Source organism: Suncus etruscus, chromosome 10, assembly GCF_024139225.1.
Source record: "Suncus etruscus isolate mSunEtr1 chromosome 10, mSunEtr1.pri.cur, whole genome shotgun sequence".
NCBI classification, from domain to species: Eukaryota; Metazoa; Chordata; class Mammalia; order Eulipotyphla; family Soricidae; genus Suncus; species Suncus etruscus.
The window spans coordinates 96,336,462-96,358,054 of record NC_064857.1 but is presented as its reverse complement, the minus strand read 5'-3'; the positions used below and the strand labels follow the sequence as shown (position 1 = coordinate 96,358,054).

At 42.1% G+C, this 21,593-nt stretch overlaps 1 protein-coding gene across 4 annotated transcripts; it reads right to left on the bottom strand.

Moving 5' to 3' along the window:
• Nucleotides 1-2,115: 2,115 nt before the first annotated feature.
• On the bottom strand, nt 2,116-21,226 carry NUP42 (nucleoporin 42). Of its 4 annotated transcripts, none has more exons than XM_049781459.1 (7): nt 21,054-21,226; nt 19,011-19,173; nt 15,834-15,928; nt 10,212-10,288; nt 7,212-7,298; nt 4,925-5,009; nt 2,116-2,699 (listed from the first exon to the last, which is right to left on the bottom strand). In XM_049781459.1, exons 1-7 carry the CDS (start codon nt 21,163-21,165, stop codon nt 2,122-2,124), a joined length of 1,197 nt encoding a protein of 398 aa, XP_049637416.1. In that variant the 5' UTR covers nt 21,166-21,226; the 3' UTR covers nt 2,116-2,121. The 4 variants fall into 4 exon arrangements, with proteins under 4 accessions (XP_049637416.1, XP_049637419.1, XP_049637418.1 ...); XM_049781462.1 differs by lacking the exon at nt 21,054-21,226 and adding an exon at nt 18,144-18,257 and having other exon boundaries at nt 19,011-19,056; XM_049781461.1 differs by lacking the exon at nt 21,054-21,226 and having other exon boundaries at nt 18,844-19,125.
• Nucleotides 21,227-21,593: the final 367 nt, after the last annotated feature.

The following is a 21,593-nucleotide window of genomic DNA, read 5'->3' as shown; positions in this document are numbered from 1 at the left end:
TAATTCCTGGCTTTGCACACAAGAATTAACTCCTGGAAGCACTCGAGGGAACATATGGGGTGCCAGAGATTGAATCTAGGTCAGCAGCATGCAAAACAAATACTTTGCTCTGGTCAGGAAAAGTTTCGGCTTCTCTCACAACCACTATTCAACGTAGTACTGAAAGTGCTAGCCAGAACAATTAAGACAAAAATAAAGGTTATCAAATTGGAAAGGCAGAAGAACAACTGAATGTTCAAGATTACACTATCATCTACCTCATACAAAAAAGTTACAACTAATAGGGCCGGTGAGGTGGCGCTAGAGGTAAGGTGTCTTCCTTGCAAGCGCTAGCCAAGGAAAGGACCACGGTTCGATCCCCCGGCGTCCCACATGGTCACCCCGAGCCAGGGGCAATTTCTGAGCCAAGAATAACCCCTGAGCATTAAATGGGTGTGGCCCGAAAAACCAAAAAAAAAAAAAAAAGTTACAACTAATAAACAATTCAGGCAAAGTGGAATGCAAGGTTAGCACACAAAACCAAATCACATTTCTATATAAAAACAATGACATATACACAAGAAAAATTAAAAATAAAAACCCTGTTTATTCTAGAATTAAGTGGATTATTTAGGAATAAACGAGTGAAAGATTTGTACACTGAAAACTAAAAACGCTCAATTCTTGCTAAATAAAATAAAGTGGGAAGACATCATGTGTGTATAGATCGTGAGACTGAAAAATTGTTAAAAGGTGCATACTATGGCCCGGAGAGATAGCACAGCGGTGTTTGCCTTGCAAGCAGCCGATCCAGGACCAAAGGTGGTTGGTTTGAATCCCAGTGTCCCATATGGTCCCCCGTGCCTGCCAGGAGCTATTTCTGAGTAGATAGCCAGGCACCCCTGAGCACTGCCGGATGTGGCCCAAAAACCAAAACCAAACAAACAAAAAATCTCCAGTGGCGCTTTTCTTTTCTTTCTTTTTTTTTTTTTTTTGCTAAAGCAGAAAAAAATTCTTTACAATTCTGAGAAAGAACAAAGTTAGAGGCTTTACACTCCTGACTTTAAAATATGATAATGCAACATGAATTAAGACAGTATTGTCCTGGGTGGTGGGGAAGTTGGGAGGAAGAGGATGTCAATTCCCTAATATCTCATATGTTCCCCGAGACCCTCCAGGAAAAATTCCTTAGAGTAGTGCCAGAAATAACCCGAGCATCGGCAGGTATGGCCACGCCTCCTCACCAAAAGAGGCATTTTCCCATACTAATGGTTCTAAAATGTATATCTTTCTTCAAACTTTATTATTTTTTTGCACACCCAGTAGCACTTAGGGGTTACTCCTGGCAGGCTCGGGGGACAATATGGGATGCTGGGGACTGAATCTGGGTGCAAGGCAACCACTCTGACACTGGCCCCCTCTTTCTTCACATTTTTAAGATAAGATAGTTAAGTTATATAGAATAAAAGAGGTAATTTATTCAATGTATCCTAACCTTTGTTTCAGTTCCATTCTAATTTTGGTTAGAAAAAAAGCCTCTTGGGGCTGGAGTGATAGCATAGCGTTGGGCATTTGCCTTGCATGTGGCTGACCTTGACGGACCCAGGTTTTTTTTTTTTGGTTTTTGGGCCACACCCGGTGATGCTCAGGGGTTACTCCTGGCTATGCGCTCAGAAGTCGCTCCTGGCTTGGGGGACCACATGGGAAACCGGGGGATCGAACCGCGGTCCATCCAAGGCTAGCGCAGGCAAGGCAGGCACCTTACCTCTAGCGACATCGCCCAGCCCCCCCCCCCACCCCCCCGCCCCAGGTTTGATCACCAGCATTCCATATGGTCCCCCAAGCCTGCCAGGAGCGATTCTGAGCACAGAGCCAAGAGTAATCCCTGAGTGTCACGGTATGGCCCAAAAATCAAACCAAACCAAAATAAGCAAACTCTCTTAATTCATTTTTGTTATGTTTTACTCAGTCCCACAAAAAATATTCTTAGATCTAAAAACCCCTAGTTATTAACTGAAAGTTTATATTACTTACAATATATGTATATATACACTCATACGTATATACATATGTTGCTCTTTATGTGAGTCATGCAAAGTAAATTTAAACGCTGTTTTGTTGCTATTTAAAATTCTCCTTTTATTAAATATTTATAAGTCCTAAAGGTGGTGGCTTTAACGGAATTTTTCCTAAAGTAAATTTCTTGGACTGAAATTGTTCAAGTTCTTCTGATGTTAGCTGATCCTTGGGTGTGAATAATGCATGATCTGTCGTGATGTTGCCATTTGAGGCCAGGAGAGAGGATGACATGCCGCTGCTTCCAAAGGTGTCATTGGATGGTTTGGAAAAGGCAGAGAGAGTCTGGGAGCCAGAACCACCGAAACCAGCTACAGAGCTGGTGCTTCCAAAGGCCGGGCCCACAGAAATGCTCGGGGGACTTGTTGCCATAGAAGTTGGAAATCCTGAAAATCCAGATGAGCTAAAACTGGAAGTGTCAGAAGTTTTGAAAGAAAATGAAGCAGCAGATGAGACCTGAGGTTTCCCAAATCCAAAAGCTGGAGCAGAAGCAGGGAGGACTGAACTGGCTGAGGATGCAGATCCAAACGCTGAAGTATTTCCAAACACAGAGCCACTTCCGGAAGAGGCAGTGCCAAACCCAGGGCTTGTTTTAAAACTAAAGTTTTGGGCACTGGTACTACTACTATTATTAGCTGGAAAACCTATTTAAAGCAAACAAACAGGAAAAGCATTTATTATAGTCAGAAAACATTATTCCTTTTGTTTTATAAGCCTGCCATGCAGGAAGAGGAGCAAAGTGAGGAGGAGAGGCTGGAACAAACCCTCGGAACCCCGCTGTCCTCTGGCTCAGTGATTCCTTTCCAGGAGGCTCAAGGAGACACCTGGAGAAGCCCCAGGATCAGGATCTCAGCAGACTTTTCATTTCTGCTTGGTCCCTTATACCCTCATCATCTGATCAGACCTGTCCAATGGGATAAAGCTACCTTGTTATATAATGACAAGAAACTTCTAACAGGTGCTGCTTCTCACAGCCTTTTCTATTCTACTGGAACCCTTTCAAAACCACTCCTAAAATGTACTTTATGTTTTGTTTTGTTTTGTTTTTGGGGGGGCCACACCCGTTTGATGCTCAAGGGTTACTCCTAGCTAAGCGCTCAGAAATTGCCCTGGCTTGGGGGGGACCATATGGGACACCAGGGCATAGAACCTCGGTTCTTCCTTGGCTAGCGCTTGCAAGACAGACACCTTACCTCTAGCACCACCTCGCTGGCCCCTCTAAAATATACTTCTAAGGAGTAAGCTAGAGAGTCAAAAAAAAAAAATATATATATATATATTTGACCCTCATTCACAAATGCTTTATAGGCCAAAGATTTTTTTTTTTTTTTTTGTCATTTTTTTGGTATGAGTCTTGCCCATGCTTTTGGGGGAAGGAGAGACATGATTCTTAGGATTTGAACCCAGGGCCTCATGAGTGCTAGGTCTTGTGAGATCTCTACCTGAACCTGAGCTAAAAAATAAAATAAAACAAACAAAAAAACAAGAATAAAAATCCCCTATATCTGCCCTGTAAACTCTCTGGTCCAGCTGCACAGATTCACCACGCTCATCTTTGAAGAGATGCTAGCCAAACGACTAACATTCATGATAATACTAGTCTTCCAGTTGGAAATTCTGGTTTTTTTTTGGGGGGGGGAGGGGTAGTTAAGAAAAACCCCAGCCCAACAAAGTCTCAGCAGCTGCACCACATTCCAGCTGTACCACAACCATGCCAACAGCCTAACTTTTCTACAGTCTGCAGAAATGCCAAGCTGATGAAAATTCCCAGTAAACCAGTTTTCAGGCGAAAAACTCTGGAGTATGAATGGGAAACTATCCCCAGGTACACCCACATCCTACAGTCATCACTATGTAAAACTCACCGACCCAATTCTACAGATCCTGGAGCTTAGCAACAACTGAATGCCCATTAGCAGGTAATGAGATGAAGAGGGGAGAAGGGAGAGGGTACAAGAGAGGGAGAGGGTGCAAGAGAGCGAGCATGAGAGCAGAGCGCTCAATGGATTTTTCGTGCTGGAGATCCAGAATGGATCCCCAGCAGTACATATAGTCCTCTGAGGATACTGGTACCCTCAGGTATAGATTTGGAAATAGTTTGTGAGTGCTGCTGGCTATAGCATCCTGACCCCAGATAAAAAAAAGTTGTCATCTATAAACACTGTGTACTAATAGCTAAATAGCTATTAAAAGAAGAAATTAGGGCCAAAGTGGTAGCAGAGTGATAGAGCGTTTGCCTTGCATGTGGCCAACACAGGACGGACCCTGTTTCGAATCCTGGCATTCCATATGGTCCCCTGAAACCTGCTACCAGGAGTGACTTCTGAGCACATAATCAGGAGTAACCCCTGAGCACCACTGGGTGTGGCCCAAAAAAACCCAAAAATTTAAAAAAATAAAAGAAATTGAACTGAGTTGGAATGCCCTACCCACTATACAATCTCTCTAAGCTCCAAATACCACTTTTCCCCCCACTACACCTAGTGATGCTAAGGGGTTACTCTTGGCTCTGCATTCAGGAATCACTTCAGGTAGTCTTGGGACTACTAGAAATAGTCAAGACAGGACATCGGGAATCAAACTTGGGTCAGTTGTGTGCAGGCAAGTACATTATTGGCTTTTCTTCTTTTCTAGCCCCTCCCTCCATTTTGGTTTTTGGGCCACACCCGGTGATGCTCAGGGGTTCTCTTGGCTATGTGCTCAGAAATTACTTCTGGCTTGAGGGACCACATGGGATGCCGGGGGATCAAATTGCGGTCTGTCCTAGGCTAGTGCGTGCAAGGCAGATGCCTTACCGCTTGTGCCATCACTCCAGCCCCACCAGCCCCCTTTATAAATCACCAAAGTCCTTTATTATTTTATCACTTACCTGATGACCCCAGCACTGCTGTCTGACTACTGCCAAATCCAAATGATGGAGTTGCTTGATTTGTGCCATTCTTTAGATCAGAGAGCTAGTAAAAACAGATTTAAAAAAGAAGGAAGAAAAGCTTAAGAATTTGCAATTACCTTTCCATACACTTTTTCTTTTGGCCACACCCAGAGGTACTCAGGGATTACTCCTGGTTTTGTGCTCAGAAATCACTGCTAGTAGGCTCGGGGGACCATCCGGGATGCTGGGATCGAATCTGGATCAGTTTCAGGTCAGAGCGTGTAAGGCAAATGCTCAAACTCCGGCTCAGCTTCCTAAACCCTTTATAAATTTTTTGTTTTGTTTTGTTTTTGGGTCACACCCAGCAGCGCTCAGGGGTTCCTCCTGGCTCTATGCTCAGAAATTGCTCCTGGCAGGCTCGGGGACCATATGGAATGCCAGGATTCCAACCACTGACCTTATGCATGCAAGGCAAACACTTTACCTCCATGCTGCCTCTTCAGCCACCACTTTATAAATATTTTAATGTACATTTTAAAACATAAATTACTTACTATTGAAAAAGGCAAATAGGAATACACTCATACTCTTTATTAAAAGTGACTCACAAAAAAAATATCTTACCATTAAAACAATATACTGTTTCCCTGAAAACATTCTTGCTACTTCCTATTCTGGACATAATCACTTTTATTCACTGAATTTTTTTTTTTTTTTGCTTTTTGGGCCACATCCTCAGGTGAGATGCTCGGGGTTACTCCTGGCTATGTGCTCAGAAATTGCTCCTGGCTTGGGGGACCATATGGGACGCCGGGGGATCAAACTGCGGTCCATCCTAGGTTAGCATGTGCAAGGCAAATGGCCTACCACTTGTGCTACTGCTCCAGCCCCTATTCACTGAAATCTTAATTTCCCCTTCAAGAGTTTATGTAATATTTTCAAAAGTTCGAGTACAAATAGTTTCAAATAAGTAAAATAGTTTTATAAAAGCAGAATGCTTTTCTGACAGAAGGAAAACAATTCTAGGGTCTTGTTTCTAGCTGATACAGTTCTATGATACAGTTCTCTATGTATCATAGTGTTTTCCCCATTTTCCTTGGTTCTAGGGTCACAAACCCAGTGACCCAGTCGTGCTCAGGGATTGCCTACTGATAACTGGGGGGACGGGACCATGTGGTGCTAGAAATTAAATCTGTACTTTCTGGTGCAAAGTATTTGGTTTCGTAATTCTTTTTGGGTTTTGCTTTGTTTTAGTCATACTGGTAGAGCTCAAGGCTTACTCTTCTGACTCTGCTCTCAGGGATCATTTCTGGTGGTACTCAGGGTGCTGGGGATCGAAGCTGGGTCAGTTGGATGGCAGTACCCTACCTACTGTAATATCTCTATGGCCCTGGTCTCACAATTCCATTTTTTGGGGTGTGTGGTGTGTGGAAGCTCACACCCAGTGATACTCAGGAGTTACTCCTGGCTCTGGCTCAAGAATTACTCTTGGTGGTACTTTCTGGATCATGCAAGGCAACCACCCTACCCACTGTATTATCTCTCCATCCTTTGGTCCTACAATTATTTTCTGTTTGTTTTCTGGGTCACACCCAGCGGCGCTCAGGGGTTACTCCTGGCTCTGTGCTCAGAAATCGTTTCTGGCAGACTCAGGGGACCATATGGAATGCCGGGATTGAAACCACCATCCGTCCTGGATCGGCTGGGTACAAGGCAAACGCCCTACTGCTGTGCTATATCTCTGGCCCCAGTCCTACAATTCTTGAGAGAATTTTACCCTTGCTCCCCAAATCAAAAGTGAAATTCTGTGCAAATAAACAAGAAGATACTTCTTTTTTTTTGTTTTTTTTTTTTTGGGCCACACCCGGCGGTGCTCAGGGGTTACGCCTGGCTGTCTGCTCAGAAATAGCTCCTGGCAGGCACGGGGGACCATCTGGGACAGTGCAAGGATTTGAATCACTCTCATGGCTGCAGCCACATGCAAGGCAAATGACTTGACCTCTGTACTATCTCTCTGGACCTTTCTAAGTGGCTTTTTTATTTTTATTTTTTTTTTATTTTTTATTTTTTTTGGTTTTTGGGTCACACCCGGCGGTGCTCAGGGGTTACTCCTGGCTGTCTGCTCAGAAATAGCTCCTGGCAGGCACGGGGGACCATATGGGACACCGGGATTTGAACCAACCACCTTTGGTCCTGGATCGGCTGCTTGCAAGGCAAAGCCGCTGTGCTATCTCTCTGGGCCCAAGAAGATACTTCTTTATAGAAAGCTTTTTCCATTACTCACCAGAGCTATTTTAGTAGATGTATTTAGACTTTTCAGTTCATTTACCCTATTCCGCCACTGATTTATTAATTGTTGAATGGAATTTAGCTGAAAAAGACAAAAAAAGAGTAAATAAATATTATTTGCTTTATTTAATCCATAACAAAATTTTTTCTTTACTAACAGAAATCACAGTTAAAAAACATTTTTATGGGTCAAGAAAACAGAAGAAAAATAAATGGTATTATATCAAATTAAGAAGCTACTGTATAGCAAAAAAAGATGACTAAAATAAACTAGAAAATACTTGCTCACCACACATCTGACAATGAGCTAATATCCAAGATTTATAAACTATTCAACAAAACAACAATAAAATCCACTGGTCAGAGAAATAGCACATTGGGCAGGATGCTTGCCTTGCACTAAGCCAGTGGTTGGCAAGCTGCGACTTGCGAGCCACATGCAGCTCTTTACACTTTTTAATGTGGCTTTTCTGTGTGCCGGGCGGCCGCTCTAGAAGTCAGGACTCTACTCCTAGCCTCTGTCAATGCACGCCCTGTGTGGCTCTCAAAATAAATTTCAATCATGGTTTTGGAGAGATTTAGCTCAGTTGGAAAAAAAGGTTGCCCACCACTGCACTAAGCCAACCCAGATTCCATCTCAAGCACCTGAGGTTACTAGAAGTGATCCCTGAGTCTGGAGCCTCAGTAAGTATGCTGAGTACAACTGGGCCTGGATCAAAACAAAACAAAACAAAACACTGAAACAATTAAACTTAAAGAACTCAAACAAAAAATAGGGAGAAGCATTCAATAGAAAGTACTCAATTTTCTCAAAGAAAATACAGATAGGCAAATGGTATGTAAAAAATGCTCTTTGTTAATTATCATCAGAGGATGTAAATCAGAGAAGCACTGAAATGCCAACTCACATCAGTTGAGACTGGCAAACATCAAAAGGAGTAGAAATAACCAGTAGTGGCGAGTATGGGAGAAAAGGGAGAAAGAAAACTTCATCCATTATTGCTGGGAGAGTTACTTGGCTCAGCCTTTGTCTTTATGGAAAACAGTATAGAAACTTTGCAAAAAAAAAAACAAAAAACAAAAACAAAAACAGAGAATGCAGCTTCCATATACCCGATGATTCTACTTCTTAATATCTATTCAAAGAATTCAAAATCGGTATTTTGAAAGCATTATAAGTTTATTGGTAATTAAATTAAATGTTTGTTGCAGTGCTATTTACAATAATATCTAAAAACAACCCAAGTGCCAAGAACAGATGAGTGGATAAAGAAACTGGTATGTCATACAATGGTATACCACTCAGCCCGAAGAGAAAAAAAGGAAATCATGCAATTTACAGATGGTCCTAAACTACCACACCAAGTGAAAACAGTTAGAAGGAGGGGAGGTACAGAATAATATCTTCCATATGTAGAATACAGGAACACAGCCAAGGAAATTAAAATGATAACATCCTGAGGGTAGGCCTGAAGAATGGTGGGGTGAGGAACATTAAAGACGATCAGGACAGTGGTGGAGGGACTCTGGAATTCTAGAGGTGGATGGAGTTTAATCAACACTGTATCCTGAAACACTACTATTACTACAGTGTTAAAAGGATTGTAAAGCAGTGCCCAAATTAAAAAGTGAAAGAAGAAACTTTTTTTCACGGTACCTAACATAAAATTTTTATTGTCTTGCGTCTCTGTTTCCCAAAGATAATTCCTTTTTTGTTCTTTAACTTCTATACCTGGCTAAAAATAATACTAAGTATCTGGCAGGAGAAAGCTAGTAATTATTAAGATTGGAAGGCAATCACGCAGCAGAAATTCAGAAAACAGAAAAATACTTTAAGCACTTAAATTACTGACATGTGAGAATGTTAATCTGTGCAATCATCTGTCTTACTTAACTTTGAACTTATAATGTCTGTATCTAAAAGTTACTGCTGGCCCGGAGAGATAGCACAGCGGTGTTTGCCTTGCAAGCAGCCGATCCAGGACCAAAGGTGGTTGGTTCGAATCCCGGTGTCCCATATGGTTCCCCGTGCCTGCCAGGAGCTATTTCTGAGCCAGGAGTAACCCCTGTGCACCGCCGGGTGTGGTCCAAAAACCAAAAAAATAAAATAAAATAAAATAAAATAAAAGTTACTGCTTAAACGTCTGTCAAATGTCAAACTGTTTTGTGGGATTTATGAGCATAATACAAATAATGCTATTCTGGGGGTAGAGCAGTGGCGCAAGCGGTAGGGCATTGGCCTTGCATAGGACGGACCACAGTTCGGTCTCAGGTGGTCCCCTAAGCCAGGGGTCCCAAACTCAATTTACCTGGGGGCCGCAGGAGGCAAAGTCGGGGTGATCCTTGAGTGCAAAGTCAGTAGTAAGCCTTGAACATTGGGGGGTGTGACCCAAACAACTAAAACAAAACAAAACAAAACAAAACAAAAAAGATTCCTCTAGGGCAGGGCTACAAAATGTTGTACGAAGGGCCGCAAATGGCCCGAGGGCCGCAAGTTTGAGACCCCTACTGGCCGAAGCCAAGAGCGATTTCTGAGCGCATACCAGGAGTAACCCCGGAGCATCACAGGGTGTGGCCCAAAAACAAAACAAAACAAAACAAAAAAAAAACAAATATTGCTATTCTTTGCTACTATAGTCAAAATAGATCATCATTTCTGACAACCAAATTTAAAATAAAATAGTTTAGGGACTGAAGAGAGAGTACAGCAGACAGGACACTTGCCTGTCATGTGGCTGAACTGGGTTCGATAGCCAGAGTCCTATATGGTCCTCTGAACCTACCATAAGTGATTCCTAAACATGGAGCCAGAAACATATCTCTATGTAAGGCCAAAACAAAACAAAACCCCCAAAATAATCAATAACATTGTCCTGAAAAGAATTATTGACTTCATACACACATTATGACCCCATAAGCAAGTCACTACAATCTAAGAAAGCAGAAGTTAATGGCTAGCCTGTTATAGAGGTAGAGGAATAGAAAATAAACTTACATAGCTCTGTAAATTATTGCTTCTTAAGAAGTTATGGTACTCAAGTCTCAATTCCTCTGGTGAAATGTCTATAAAACCTGAAGTGAGGAATCAATTGGAATTTTAAATATAAATGCCAATACTTTTGACAGTATATATTAAAGCTAGATGCGCGGCAATAAAATATGCTAACTTTGATCACTAGGTAATTTTACACAAAAGGAAAAAAAAGCCCAAAGCCTATACTCACTTTAAGGTTTTAAAAAAACATAGATTTAGAATATAGCTCACTCTTTGAACTTTGGGGATAATTATTCTCAAACAATAGGAGAGGAAGAAGTAACAAAGGAGTGACTACAGAGATACTTAAAGTTGTCTAAAAATTTTGTATTTTTCAAGAACTACAATAAGCAACAATATAACTGCAAGATATATGACAGAAGAGCTAAAGTCACTCTAGCTCATATATCACTAAGAAAAATGAGTTAACAAGTTAACAAAGGCAGAGATAATGGATAGGCAGGCAATTCCCTAATATTTCAAGTATCTAGTAAATAAATAAAAGTCTTTAATTATATAAAAATACTATTGAAAATTGAAAATACTTTAGGCCAACAAAAATTAAACGCTGATAATACTGTTATTAAAGATGTGGCCATATGTATATTCCCCTAAATTACTATTACGATGGCAAAAATAGGACAACTTTTCTGGGAGGAAAGTACTAAGTATTAAATGCCTTAAAAATGTTCACATCAGGGGCCGGCGCGATTGCACAATAGCAGGGCATTTGCCTTGCACACGGCTGACCCGGGACGGACCTGGGTTCGATCCCGGTGTCCCATATGGTCCCCCAAGCCAGGAGCGATTCCCGAGTGCATAACCAAAAGTAACTCCGGAGCGTCACTGGGTGTGGCCTCAAAACAACAGCAATAAAAATTTACATCTCTCTTGGCCAGAGCATAGTAAGAAGGAAAGAAATTTAGTAGAGTAGAGCAATAGCACAACGGTAGGGCACTTGCCTTGCAAATGACCAACTCAGGACAGTGGTAGTTTGAATTCCGGCATCCCACATGGTCCCCTGTGCCTGCCACAGGTGATTTTTGAGCACAGAGCCAGGAGTACCCCTGAATACCACCAGGTGTGACCCAAAAATCCAAGAAAAAAAAAAAGAAAGAAACAACAGAACAGGGGCCAGAGAGAGATAGCACGGAGGTAAGGCGGTTTGCCTTGCATGCAGAAAGTCGGTGGTTTGAATCCCAGCATCCCACATGGCCCCCCGAGCCTGCCAGGAGCGATTTCTGAGCGCAGAGCCAGGAGTAACAACCCCTGAGTGCTGCCGGCTGGAGAGATAGCATGGAGGCAGGGTGTTTGCCTTGCATGCAGAAGGATGGTGGTTCAAATCCCGGCATCCCATATGGTCCCTTGAGCCTGCCAGGAGCAATTTCTGAGTGTAGAACCAGGAGGAACCCCTGAACGCAGCCAGGTGTGACCCAAAAACCAAAAAAAATAAAATAAAATAAAAGACTTGATTCTTTTTATCTTTTGCATTCAGTCTGTTACAATACATTGTCTGGTTTGAATATATGAAGACAAATATCTAACATAGATATATAATTGGAAAATAATGACTTTAATAGCCTTTCTTAGATAGCTGCAGATATTCTTCTTTGATACTATACCAAAGTTTGATAGGTGGAAGTTTCTTAAATGCCAATTTAGAACAGAGACTGAAATCATATTAATGAACTTTTTGTATTACTACACTGAAGTTCAGTGGCTTACCATATACTTAGATTTAATTTTATGACACCATATAACAGTCATTTGGAAAATAGTGATTTACTAAGTGATATGGAACTTCCCAATATTGGCATAACTCATTTCATAGTATCAGAAAATTCTCATGTGCTAGTGTCATCTAATCCAAAGTCATCAAAAATTTGCTGTGGCAGTTTTCCAAAAAAATGCTCGGGCTCTTGAATAATCTTTGACAACAAATACTTTTGGCTGTTTCCTTTGAAGTGACAAACACAGACTCATTTCCTTATTTTTTTGCAAATAATCAGTCAAGGGGATGGGGAAGATGGCCTAGTAGGCTGATGTGCATGCAGGCACCCTGGGTTCCATCCCTGTACCATGTGTTACCCCAAGAACCGAGTTGAAGGGATACCACTGGGTGTAGGCAAAACCTAAAACCCAAACCCAAATCAGAAAACAAGTATCTATCAAATACCAAAGTTTAAATATAAACATAATTTTATATTTTGTCAATTCAAATATTCCTTCAAATTTCATTTTTTTTTGGTAAAAAAGTGATTGGTTGAGCTGATGACTCAATGGCCACAAATGTTTTCTCTCCTCAGGTACCATCACACATGCATATGTGGCATTTATTTTATTATGCAGAATAAACAAACATGCATATTCAATGGGCAAACTTAATAAAATGACTTCTTAATAAAATACCTCTTCAAGAATATCGCTTTTTGGATTAGTACTTAGGGGTTTATTACTAACTCTGTACACAGGAATCATTCCTGGTAGGTTCAAAGAACCATATGGGTGCCAGGGATTGACACTGAGTCAGCCGTGTGCAAGGCAAGTCCCCAGTCCGCTGAACTCCAATCTCACCAAGGCTATCTTTAAGAAAAAATGGAATAAATTTTTCTTTATTGTGACTACTATAATTTGTTAGTTTGTTGCCTCTGGGTCAATTCACATTAAGATCCAAAGCTGTAATTAATGCTTTTGCACCAAGATTACAAGTATTAATATAGTGAAAATGAGAGGCTGGAGCAATAGCACAGCAGGTAGGACGTTTGCTTAGCATACAGCTGACCCTAGTCTGATCCCCACCATCCCATATGGTTCCCCAAGCCTGCCAGGAATGATTCCTGAGTGCAGAGCCAGCAGTAACCCATGAGTGCTGTTTGATGTGACACAACCCTCAAAACCCCCCCCCCCCAAATGAAAATATACTATTACAGAAAGAATTTGGGGGCTGGAGAGATGGCATGAAGTTAAAACAACTGCCTTGCATGTGGCCATAATTTGATCCCTGATATCACATGGTCCTCTAGCACCACTAGGAGTGACATTGCTCTCTTTCTACTCCTCAGACAGCTTGGTGGAGCCCAAACTTTGTAACCACTCCAAGAATAATTGTGAACTTGTACAGTTCCTATAAAGGTCCTAATAGTAGGATTTTTAGATTTACCAATATACGTATAAAATAGTATGTGATACTTAGGCAATTTGGGGGGGGATCACACCCGGCAGCGCTCAGGGGTTACTCCTGGCTCTATGCTCAGAAATTGCTCCTGGCAGGCTCAGGGGACTATATGGGATGCCGGGGCTCGAACCACCGTCCTTCTGCATGCTAACTCTTCGGCCCCAATACTTAGAAAATTTGAATTTCAAACATACAACAGATTCCATCATCTGTTGGATTGCCATAAGCATGCCCCAAATGTTACAGGGACTGAAAATATTATCTTTGTTAATATAAAATTTAAATTTAACTGGTTATTCCAGGTATTTATGGGCAACCCTATTTAGGAATCCATATGCCACATTTTGAAAACCACTAATTTAAAGCCTTAGGAATTAGGCTCGATACTGAATTGATTTTAAAATATTTAATCTCTTTACTTTCTTTATAGAAAAATCACCATGTGAATCTATCTTATTTTCTTTTTTTTTTTTTTTTTTTTTTTGGTTTTTGGGCCACACCCGGTGACGCTCAGGGGTTACTCCTGGCTATGCGCTCAGAAGTCCCTCCTGGCTTGGGGGACCATATGGGACGCCGGGGGATCGAACCGCGGTCCCTCCAAGGCTAGCGCAGGCAAGGCAGGTACCTTACCTCTAGCGCCACCGCCCGGCCCCAATCTTATTTTCATTACTAATTTCATTCCCACTAGAACATCAGTTTCATAAGGAGCTGATCATATCTGTTTTATTCTCATCAGTATTATCCCCTAGAATTTAGAATGAATAACAAAGAAATGGTGTGATACAGATAATCAGAGACTGGGTAGATGGAAATCTGAAAGTTCTGAGGGCCTATAAGGGTTCTCACTCTTATAGGTAGGTATAATCTTTTTTTTTTTTTTTTTTTTTTTTTTTTTGTTTTGTTTTTTTTTTTTTTGGGCCACACCCGGTAACGCTCAGGGGTTACTCCTGGCTATGCGCTCAGAAGTCGCTCCTGGCTTGGGGGACCATATGGGACGCCGGGGGATCGAACCGAGGTCCGTCTCCTAGGCTAGCGCAGGTAAGGCAGGCACCTTTACCTCCAGCGCCACCGCCCGGCCCCAGGTAGGTATAATCTTTTCGTTTTGTTTTGTTTTGTTTTTGGGTCACACCCGGCAGCGCTCAGGAGTTACTCCTGGCTCTACGCTCAGAAATAGCTCCTGGCAGGCTCGGGAGATGCCAGGATTTGAACCACCCGTCCGTCTGCATACAAGGCAAATGCCCTACTTCCATGCTATCTCTCCAGCTCCAATAGGTAAGTATAATCTTAAAGGTAGGTGTTTGACATTCTGGGTAGTCAGAGACCCAGGACTACCCAGAATGAACTTGGAAAGGTATGTCAGTTTAAATTTCAGTCCAGAAAGGCTGAAATTTGGGGACTGGGAACAAAAGAAAATAGAAAGAAACAGAATATTCTAGAAAAATGTTATCCCTGTAGTCCTGTAAGGGCTTGTATTAGTGGAGCCTAGGACTTCAAAATGAGGATCTGGTGAGACACAGGCCTGGAAGCAAATGTCCACACAGTGAAGAGGTACAAGAATGGGTTCAGGAAATCCAGCACTCAAGCAAGGAATTCAACCACCCAAGCTTTCTGCTCCTAAGAAGGAATGCAGCTCAGTGGAAGAATGAGCCTCTGCCTTCCTCTTTTATTGACAAGAATCAGGCCCCACCATAGGGTGGGAGAGGAATACCAAGTAGGGAATAATCCAATATCCCATCAACAGGCTTCCTTACTTCTTTATCTTAAAACTATATCTCTAAAGATAGTTTTCAACATGACATAAAAAAAACAACTATTTTTAGAAGATGTAAAAGAAAGAGACAGAATCATAACTGCAAGTTATGACTTCTATTCACAGCAAGCAGATAAAGATTAGAATGATATATGTGTAAGAAACTAAGAAAACAGAGCTTCTTCCTGATATTACAGCACTGTTAGGATGGTGGGTCCTAAATGATAGTCTCATGGTAACAATGTTCACTTAAAATAGACTTTATTACCTTCCAACTTCAGCCTGAATTATGAAGTCTTGCTAGAACATCTGAAAGTTTTAAACAATAGCCAAATTCTCCTAACTTTATTGAGATTATGGTTAATTTCTCTACTTGGCATTGTCCTTTTTTTTTTTTTTTTAGAAAACAACAGTTTTTATTTTATTTTATTTTTGGTTTTTGGGCAACAGCCGGTGATGCTCAGGGGCTACTCCTGGATATGCGCTCAGATATCGCTCCTGGCTTGGGGGACCACATGGGACGCTGGGGGATTGAACCATGGTTCGGTCCATCCTAGGCTAATGCGGGCAAGGCAGACTCCTTGCCACTTGCACCACTGCTCCAGCCCAGAAAAACAATATTTTTACAACATTTAAAAAACATTAATTTCTCAGTTACCTGAAATACTAGGTTTCTTTTTCATTGGTGAGTAAACTGAAAACATCCACTGCCCTGATGATTCCCAAATCTCCATATCTTTTATAATTCCTTCCCTGGGGGAGAAAAAGAATATTTTTCATCTGCTTGCCAATCTAGCACTTGTAATTTTCATTAATAATAATAAATTTTTTTTGTATGTATTTTGCTTTTTTGAGTCACTAGGCAGCACTCAGGATTTACTCTAGCTCTATGCTCAGGGATCACTCTTGACAATACTCTAGGTACCATTGGGTTCTGGGGAATAAACCTGGGTCAGCCATGTGCAGGATAAGCACCTTACCTGCACTACATTTTCTGAAGATTGCTGGTTATTTTTAGTAGAGCTCAGGGATTATTCTTGATGAAGTATTTTGGATAGAACCAGAAACTTCCATAAGTATCCCAGCCCTTTGAGCCATTTCCTATGACACTAAAGAATGTTATTTAAACTCATAGGAGCTTATAGAAATAAGCATTTCATTGGGGCCGAAGAGATAGCATGGAGGTAAGGCATTTGCCTTCCATGCAGAAGGATGGTGGTTCAAATCCTGGCATCCCATATGGTTCCCCATGCCTACCAGGAGCAATTTCTGAGCGCAGAGCCAGGAGTAACCCCTGAGTGCTGCCGGGTGTGACCCAAATACCAAAAAGAAAGAAAGAAGCATTTCATGACTACAGATAGTATAACATCAAAGAAGTAATTTTTTGCTTTCTATACACAGAATCATTTGAGAGCTATTAAAAAGCATATTAAATATATATGATAAAGGACCCAATACTAATTTTAATCTTCCTTTGTTTATTAAATCAAATATCATTTATTTGGGAAAGAAAGTACCATGTAAATGTAGAACCATAAAAAATCTTAACTGGGTAGGGTTTAAGAGATAATTGTCAAATTCTCATATATATATTTTGGTTTTTGGGTCATACCCGGCAGCGCTCAGGGGTTACTCCTGGTTCTATGCTCAGAAATCGCTCCTGGCAGGCTCGGGGGACCATATGGCGACGGGATTCAAACCACTGTCCTTCTGCATACAAGGCAAACGCCCTACCTCCATGGTATCTCTCTGGCCCCATCAAATTCTCATATTTTGCAAAAAGAGAATCAGACACATGTCTAGAGTTATTATTATGTTGGCAAAGCCATGGATAGACTGGCTGTAAATGAAACATTTCCCTCTATCCAAAATGATATAATTAATAAAAATGATAGCTATTTTAGAAAATATTGCACACATTTAGGTTTGTTTTTTTTTTGTTTTTTTTTTTTAGTTTTTCGGGCCACACCCATTTGATGCTCAGGGGTTACTCCTGGCTAGGCGCTCAGAAATTGCCCCTGCTTGGGGGGACCATATGGGATGCTGGGGGATCAAACTGTGGTCCTTCCTTGGCTAGCACTTGCAAGGCAGACAGACACCTTACCTCTAGCGCCACCTCACTGGCCCCACATTTAGGATTTTTACAACAATCTCAAATGTAGAAATGAGAGTGTATTTCTTTTTTGTTGTTTTCTCTATTTTGGGGCAATGATGAGATCAAACCCAAGGTTTCACAGAAGTGAGGCTAAGTGAGGCTTATTGTATTCTTTCTACGAACTGAGCCACATCCCTGGTCCTTATTTATCTTTTCTAAAAAATAAGATGCATATGATACAGAGGTAAAAATATTTACCAATAGTTTACCAATGTTTGTATTTTAGTTATAGGAATAAAAATTTATTAAGTTCTGAGCTCAGGGGCTGGAGCGATAGCACAGCCGTAGGGTACTGCCTTGCACGCAGCTGACCCAAGATGGACCTCGATTTTATCCCCAGTGTTCTATATGGTCCACCAAGCCAGGAGCAATGATTTCTGAGCACATAGCCAAGAGAAACCCCTGAGTGTCATTGGGTGTGGCCCAAAAACAAACCAAAAAAAAAGTCCTGAGCACAGAGCTGTGAGAACAATTAGTTAGGCACTGCTTTGGCACCAATTATAATACTACTATTAATGTTCTCAAAACATCATACTCTACAGTACTGAATGAAATTGAAATGATGAGTGAGATAACTGGATTTCAGAATGAAAACTACAGATTCTATAATAAACTTCAAGATAAAAAAAACTGCTTTAAATTATCTCATACTTTGTAAAGAACTCACAATCAATAACAAAAGTTAGGAAAAGTGCCTGAGATAATAATATTGTATTATAAAAATGCTGGGAAAAGCATAATTAGCTTTAGAAAGGAACTGCAATGAAATAGCTGGCTGATGTATTTTTGTTTTACTTTGTGTTTGGGTCATACCTGGTGGCGCTCAGGGGTTACTCCTGGCTCTGTGCTCAGAAATTGCTCCTGGCAGGCTTGGGGAACCGTATGGGATTCTGGGAATTGAACCCAGGCTCATCCCAGGTTGGCTGCCTGCAAGGCAAACTCCTTATTTCTCCAGTCCAGATATGTATTTTAAACAAAATAAAATCCAACATTACATATGTAAAATATTGACATTACATATTATGATGTCCAACACTATATATAAAATATTAAGAATTAAGAATTGGACATTATTCACATAAAATTACATAATTTATATATCCAACATTATATAGATTATATAACATATATAAATGTATTATATATTAGATATAATATTATATTATAATACATAATTATCCAACATTATATATATAAAATATTATCTCAGAGAGAGAATCTTTCTGCTTATACCGATTCTTTAATAGTACAAAACATGATAGGTGCTTTTTAAAAAACATTACCGAATCACTATGAGATAGTTAAAAGGTGTTCATGATTGAGTTTCAGTCATATAATGTTCCAGTACTCATCCTTTCACCAGTGTACGTTTCCTGCCACTAATTTCCCTAGTTCCTCCCAACCTGACTTAATGGCAGACACATTTTTCTTTCCCTCTCTAGCTTCTCCCTCCTTACTTTTTAGATACCATAGTTTGCAATGCTATTATTGATAGGGCATCATGCATATTTACCTTCTTTCAGCACCTAGTTCTTGTCCAGAGTGATCATTTCCAACTTTTATCATCACAGTGGTTCCTTCTCTGTCCTAACTGCAGTTCCCATTATAGATGTTTTTGAAAAAACAAGCAAACAAAAAACCCCAAAGGGGTAGAAAATATCTTTCAAGGCTTTCACTTACAGAATTTTCTTTTCATCTTTCTGCTCATCAGAGTTATAAGTAAATGGGTTCTGACCAAAAGATGGCTTTTCTTGATCTCTGCCGCCCCCCCATGGTGAGGATTTGGAGAAACTGGAAGGCTGAATGACACCGGAATACCTTGGGTTGTTGGCCCATTCTCGTCCTGAAATAAGATAAAAACAACAATCTCACTTAAAACACCTCTGAAAAACGTCTTAATATGGGAAGATATTATAAAAGTTAAAGTCTAAAAAGGATCACAGTAATGTTTGCTGATTATACATCATTTAGGTTTTATACTGTAATGGATGCTTGCTCAGGTCTTATTTGACTTAGAGGAAAGTTTATCTTTCACAGGGAGACTTAAGATATGCTACATTTGAATAAACACAGAATTCCTCCACTGATTTATTTCTTTTTTTTTTTTTTTTTTTTTTTTTGGTTTTTGGGCCACACCCATTTGATGCTCAGGGGTTACTCCTGGCTGTGCTCAGAAATCGCCCCTGGCTTGGGGGGACCATATGGGACACCGGGGGATCGAACCGCGGTCCGTTCCTTGGCTAGCGCTTGTAAGGCAGACACCTTACCTCTAGCGTCACCTTCCCGGCCCCACTGATTTATTTCTAATATTTCCAAATAACCCACAGGACTTCAGCCTGTGTCTATCTGAGGTTGGGGAGGTGCTGTGGAGAGTGCGACACTTAACCGAGGGCCTCAAACCTGAGTGTAAACCATGTGCTCTATCATTCAGTCTTTATTTTCAAAAATTCAAACCTGGGGCCGGAGAGAAAGCATGGAGGGAAAGGCGTTTGCCTTTCATGCAGAAGGTCATTGATTCAAATCCTGGCATCCCACATGGTCCCCTGAGCCTGCCAGGAGCATAGAGCCAGGAGTAACTGCTGAGCAATGCCGGGTGTGACCCAAAAACAAACAAACAAAAAAAGACACTGCTATTCAAAAATTCAAAACAAACCAGGAAGTCTTAATCACTGCAGCTGTCATTTATTGAGCACTTTCTAGACCAGCCAAGACAAGTCACCTTGTTTCTGATTAAACTCGAATAGGATATACCATTAAATAAAGGAAAACCTGGAGTGATGAGAGCTATCCTTTACAAAAATTCATCTTCTAATTCTTAAATTTAAACCAATGAGAAGAAAGCATTTTGGAACAACGCCCATTTCCAAGGAGTGGTATTTGACACAAATTCACATTGCGATGCAATGTTTAATTGTAGTAATGTCAGGAAATTGACCAGAGGGAGAGGAAGAGTACCTGTGATACCTTAAGGACAAAGTTCCAACTCTAAGAATATCTCACTATTCATCCGACCTTTCTACCTTTGGTGATCTTATATTTTTGGTTTTTATTTTTGGGTCACACACGGCAGTGCTCAGGGGTTCCTCCTGGCTCTACGCTCAGAAATCGCTCCAGGCAAGCTGGGGTGGTTCCTTATGGGATGCCGGGATTCGAACCACCGTCCTCTTGCGTGCAAGGCAAACGCCTTATCTCCGTGCCATCTCTCCAGGACCGATCTTCTGGTTTCATGCCTGACTCCTCCTCTCCTAGAAGACTGGACGTGTGCAGTCTTTTTTTTGCCAGCAAACGGTTCTCGTTAAAACTATTCCGAATGCCTCACTTGGGGCGCAGGTCGGGGCAGCCCACCCCACGCATTCTTCCCTTTCCTTTTCCCCTCACACCACAAAGTCTTAGTGTTTCTAAGTGGGCGTCCCAAGCTCCCGACACGCTGGGAGGTTAGCAGATACCCCAAATGTCGGAGCAGAGGGCATCTGGCGGTGCTTTTGCTGATGCAGTCGTGAGACTTGCAAAGGTGTTGGGGCTTTAGCGCTAGAGTCCGGACTTTGACCCTAAGGGCTGGCGAGCTCCGCCCTGGCGAAAAAGTTCTGTTCGCTGGATGTCAGTCCAGGGCGAGGCAGAAGCCCCAGTCCAAGCGCCCCACTTCCTCCGCCGGCCCGTCCGCCTCCCCGCCCGCCCCAGGCCTCTCCCCGCCCGGCCGAGGCGGCGGCTCGAGGGGACCAGCACCTGAGGGCTGCTGCTGCCGTCCCCTGCCCGCACCCGCGGCGCCGGGGTGCTCGTTCCAACACCTGTCTCCGAAGCGGCACCGGCCTTGGAGGAAATACGGACAAACGGTCATCGCGCAGCTGCGGGCCGCTGAGCGCTTCTTCCCGAGTCAAGTCGGGCTAGCGGGCGCCGGCGCTCCGTGACGTCATCCCCGCGCGCCGGAAACGGGCGCCTCTCCCTCTTGGCCCGCCCCCTGGCTCTGACAGGCGTGGGCCGCGTCCAATGAGGTGCGAGAGGAGCGAACCTCCCCCCACCCCCCGGCGGGCCACCGGAAGGCGCGGGGCTGGAACTTTCTGCCGGAAGTGGGCCGGTGGGCTGCGGCGGTGCGGCGGGACCGGCCGCAGACTGCAAGGGGTCTCGTCTCGCGCCCCATATTTCCGTTAGTAACGGCTGAGGAAGAACAAATGATGCAGCCCTTCAGACCAGTAGCAGAAGACTTGTGTTTTTCGTTTGAGACTGCAATCTCCAAAAATAAAAAGCACGGGAGCAACACCTGTCTTC